The 4,171-nt window shown below is 64.4% G+C and overlaps 1 protein-coding gene across 1 annotated transcript; it reads right to left on the bottom strand.

Annotated features, from left to right (window-relative positions):
* Positions 1–67: 67 nt before the first annotated feature.
* NDUFB7 (NADH:ubiquinone oxidoreductase subunit B7) lies at positions 68–4,171 on the bottom strand. The gene is made up of 3 exons (XM_072786982.1): positions 3,941–4,171; positions 661–829; positions 68–263 (listed from the first exon to the last, which is right to left on the bottom strand). The coding sequence occupies exons 1-3, from the start codon at positions 4,050–4,052 to the stop codon at positions 131–133; spliced, it is 414 nt and encodes a 137-aa protein (XP_072643083.1). The 5' UTR covers positions 4,053–4,171; the 3' UTR covers positions 68–130.

The raw sequence follows: 4,171 nt of genomic DNA, 5'->3' as shown, positions 1-4,171 counted from the left end.
CTTGGACTCTGGCTCTCTTTGGGGTAGGGGTGGTTTGGGGACCAGGACACCACAGACAGAGGCTTGGTTCTGGCTGATGGGCCTGGAGGCTTTTATTTATCAACTGGTCCATAGGGTGGGGGCGGGTCCACTACAGGGCTACCTCGGGGGCCACCTCACCGGCCCCCTGGCCTCTGGCCACATCTGCCTCCCTCTGTTCCCGCCGCTTCTTCCGCTGGAGCAGCCGCCGTTCCCGCTCAAACTCCTTCATGCGCATCACATAGCTGCAGGAAGAGTGCACAAATGGGAGTCCGGCTCCCTGGCCAGGCCCTCCCGAGCCCCAGGAAGCCAAAGGGACAGGAGTGGGTGCCCCACAGCTTTCTGGGAGGCCTCTGAGTAGGAAAGACCTGTGTGCCTGGTTTAAGTCTGGGGTCTGCCCGAGTGGACACCAGTGAGCCCAGGGCAGAAGCTGGGCCTCCTACCCAGAATCCGGGCCTGGCCATTCCTTCAGGTGGCCTCAAAGCCACGTGGCCCACCCAGCAGGCCCCCTGAGATTCCTCTTTCAACCAAGGTGGAGCTTGGCTGGAAACTCGGTGCTAGTTCACTGTGTTCTGCCTCTGGGGCAGTATCCTGCGGGGGCCAGGCCAGGGCTGGGGATGTGGGGGCGGGTCTGGGGCTCACTCAAGGTGCTCGCAGTAGTCCCAGTCGTGCTGCTCGTGCTTGCAGGCCAGGATGTTGGGGAAGCTGTCACGCTTGCACTTGAGCAGCCGGATGAGGTAGTGGGCACAGTAGTCTCGCTGCTGGAGCACCAGCTGTGCGTCGTTCATCTGCTGCTGTGTGGCCACCATCTCTGCAGAGAGTGGGTGGGCTTGTTGGGCTTGAACTGCCAGAGATCCGTCGCCCACCCTCAACACCTGATTCCTGGGAGACCCAGCAGGTGCTGTGCAACTGGGAGCCACGGTTCAGGGGCCCCCACTGGGACGTGGGGCCTGGGTTATGGCCACCCCGACAGTGTCCTTTCCTAATGTGCACAAAGGCCACTCTGGACACTGAGGCCCAGATAGAGGAAGGGTCCCTTTCTCCCCATCACCCCCCAGATGCCTCCCCTTCCCTGGGTCTTCATCTCCAGATACCCCAACCTGCAGAGCCCAAGCTCAGAAACCACCTTCTCCCAGTGTGTCCCCCTGCTGGCCATATCCCAGTGTCAGGCCTGCTGCCTGGGGACCTGGATCCCAGCTCGAATCAGCAGTGAGCGTCTGTCGCCCGAGCGAATACGTGTGAAGGCCTTAGGCCTGTGCCTCAGAGAGAGCTGAACTGGCTCCTGGTCCTGGTGCCATGTCCACCTGACTGACTGTGGGTGAAATCATCTTTCAGGAGGCTGACCGGGGCTGTTAGGAACCGGGCACATACCCTAGCCTGCACCCACTGTGCCCTGTGGGTGACCTGCATTCCTTTCTTGGCTTCATGGAGGGCTTGGCGCCTGCCCACTCCCCTCAGCCCAGCAGGGGTGCCCAGAACCCAGCCGTCCTGCAGTTCAGGCTGCCCTCACTGCCCTCGACATCTTGGTCCCAATTCCTTCCTATCAGCATCAAAATGTGTCCACAGTGATCTGGTACCTTCCCCTGGCTGGCTTCCCTCCCCTCTGCTTCCCAGTCCCATTTCCTCATCTCCTGCCCCTGCACCCCACGCTTTTCTGGCTCCACTCCAGCACTGCCCATCCACGGTTCTCACCAGGGCCTCCTGAAATGCCAGGACTCCATGCTTCCTGCCTGCTGCTTTCTCAAACGTTCTCCTTCCCACTAGCCGCCCAAACATTACATGTTGGCTTCCGGTGGTTCTTGCTAGGAGCCTTCTGCTCATTCTAATCCGTGGCTTTGATCGCCACTCCACAGGTGGATGAGCCCCAGGCCAGAGTATCTACCTGCAGCCCCCTGTCAGGGTAGTGTGGCTGGAACATGCCCAATAAGAATGCCTGCCCTTGAAGGCAGACACATCAAACAGGTGGAACCAGAGTATCAGATAATGCCTGGCAATGCCCAATATTAGGGAGAGGAGTACAGCAAGGGAGAGAGAGGCAGTGTTGGGGAATGGGTCACAACTTTAGATGGAGGGATCCCCCAGAAAGGCAACTGAAGGTGAGCAAGTGAGTCACACAGACACCTGGGGGAAGAGCATTCCTGGTGGTGGGATAGCAGATGCAAAGGCCCTGAGGTGAGAAGAGAGGTTCAGGATGCCCCAGGGATCTCAGCCTGAGCATGTGGCCGAAGCCAGAGGCAGAGTAGTGCCGCCTTCAGTCCAGGGTGTGATCCTGGAGACCCGGGATTGAGTCCCACCTCAGGCTTCCTGCATGGAGCCTGATTCCCCCCCTGCCTGTATCTCTCATGAATACATAAATAAAACCTTTAAAAAAAAAAAAAAAAAAAAAAAAAGGAACTGTTTTGGACCTGCTGAGTGGGTGATGCCAAACAGGCAGTGGGCCCACGAGTCTGGAGTTGAGGGTCCAGGCCCAGGTGGAGATAAAAAACTGGGGAGCAGGATGAGGCACCTGAAGCCAGGGGTCGAGCAGAGACCCTCCCTGAGGGGGGGTGGGTGAGTGGAGACACAAGGCCCAAGCAGCGAGGCCCTCAACATTTACAGACGGGGAGGTGGGGAGGAATCAGTGAGGTGGGTGGGCGTGTGGGGCGTGGGAACCAGCTGATGAGGGGTTTCCAGGAGGTGGTGGCCATCAACTCGGATGCCGCCTGCAGTGGGTCAGTTAGAACTGACCACGGGGTCCAGGGATACGGAGTGGGGGCGCACGGGAAGCTGGGCAGGAGCCCCTTCCTCACGTGAGCGGTGGGGTGACTGCTGGAGGGGATTCTGAGACGGCAGAAGTACGTGGGTCTGCACGGGACGGCGGGGCCAGCCCACAGGCGAGGGCATGTGGAGGGGCCACAGAAGGGCTGGACCCGAGCAGGGGCAGATCGTCCGGCACGACAGGACAGAGGGCCAGGTCCCGGCGACACAGGGAGCCCGCTGAGCCCTTCTGGTTGCTTCTGGTTTCTTAAGAGGATGCAAGTGACGAGGTGGAGTGAGAAGTGCGGGACCGTAGGAGGGCACGGGAGTGGGCCCAGTGCCCGGGAAGGCAGCAGGAAGGGTCAGAGGGGAGCCGCGGGGGGCGGGGGGCGGGGGGCAGTCTCTCTCCCGGGGTGCGGGGCTGCACCGGGACGGACGCCAAGGAGAGCCCAGCAAGAAAGAGGAGCAGGGGCCTGTGCCATCATGGGCGAAGGATTCCCGCGACGAGGAGGTGGGGGCTGGGACCTGGGGCCGCCCGCCCGGTTCCCCGGGATCCGACCTCTGCGCACGCCGTCCGCTCGGCCTCCCTGTCGCCGCCCACCCGGAGCCAGCGCCTCCCGCCCCCGGGCAGGTCGGTCACGGCCCGGCGCCCAGCTTGCGAAGCCCCGCCTCTCCCTCTCCCGGTCTCACACCTCGCTCCCGGCCACCGCCTCCCGGAAGCCTGCCGCGCCGCCCCCGGTGCCGCCCCCGAGCCCCGGCGAGGCCTGGTCGCGCGGTCTCTCCCCCGGGGCCGGCGTCCCCTGTGGTCGGAGCCCGCCGCAGGCGCGGTGCCCCCGGCACTCGGCCTGCTTGGCTGTCGATGCGCTTGCGAGGCTACCACACGCGAGGAGCAACGAGCAGGGCTGCGCGGACAGAGGTGCGGCGGGCGCGCCCCTGCGGACTAACCGCGCCGGCCGCGCTCCGCCGCCTCAGCCCCCGGGCTTTCCGCTCCGACCGCGACTTCGGCCTCGGCTGCCCCCGCACGCAGGCAGGCTCGCGCGTGTCCTCCGGACTCTTCCGGGCCGACGTCGGGGCCGAGCCTCGACCCGGCGCGGGAGCCCGAGCCCAACCCCGGGGGCCCCGGGGCTCCGGGGTTCGGGCGTCCGCGCCCCACTCCCGCCGGCCGCGCCTGCGCACGGGGCCTCACCGCGCTCCTTGCGCCCCGGGAAGCCGTAGTCCGCGGGGAAGGTGGGCATCCGCTTGGGGTCGGGCTCCCCCGATGGATCGGTCACATAGCGCCGCGCCAGATGCGCCCCCATGGCTGCAGCGCCGCAGGTTCCCGCAGCGGCCGGGGTCACCTCGCTCCTACCCGGAAGCACTCCCTCTTCGCCAGCCACGGCTTCCGGGTCGCGCAGGCTGCTGCCGGGATCAGGGAGAT

The sequence above is a fragment of the Canis lupus genome, chromosome 19 (assembly GCF_048164855.1).
Source record: "Canis lupus baileyi chromosome 19, mCanLup2.hap1, whole genome shotgun sequence".
Lineage (NCBI taxonomy): Eukaryota > Metazoa > Chordata > Mammalia > Carnivora > Canidae > Canis > Canis lupus.
The sequence above is the reverse complement of the archived record's forward strand: the minus strand, read 5'-3'. Positions and strand labels throughout refer to the sequence as shown.

What these genes read in the sequence shown, in the direction of transcription:
- NDUFB7 (XM_072786982.1), bottom strand. Translation starts at nt 4,052, where the DNA reads ATGGGGGCGCATCTGGCGCGGCGCTATGTGACCGATCCATCGGGGGAG. An exon ending in CCCGGGGCGCAAGGAGCGCG is followed by an intron (nt 830 to 3,940) that starts GTGAGGCCCCGT and finishes CACTCTCTGCAG; the next exon opens with AGATGGTGGCCACACAGCAG. An exon ending in GACTACTGCGAGCACCTTGA is followed by an intron (nt 264 to 660) that starts GTGAGCCCCAGA and finishes CTCTTCCTGCAG; the next exon opens with CTATGTGATGCGCATGAAGG.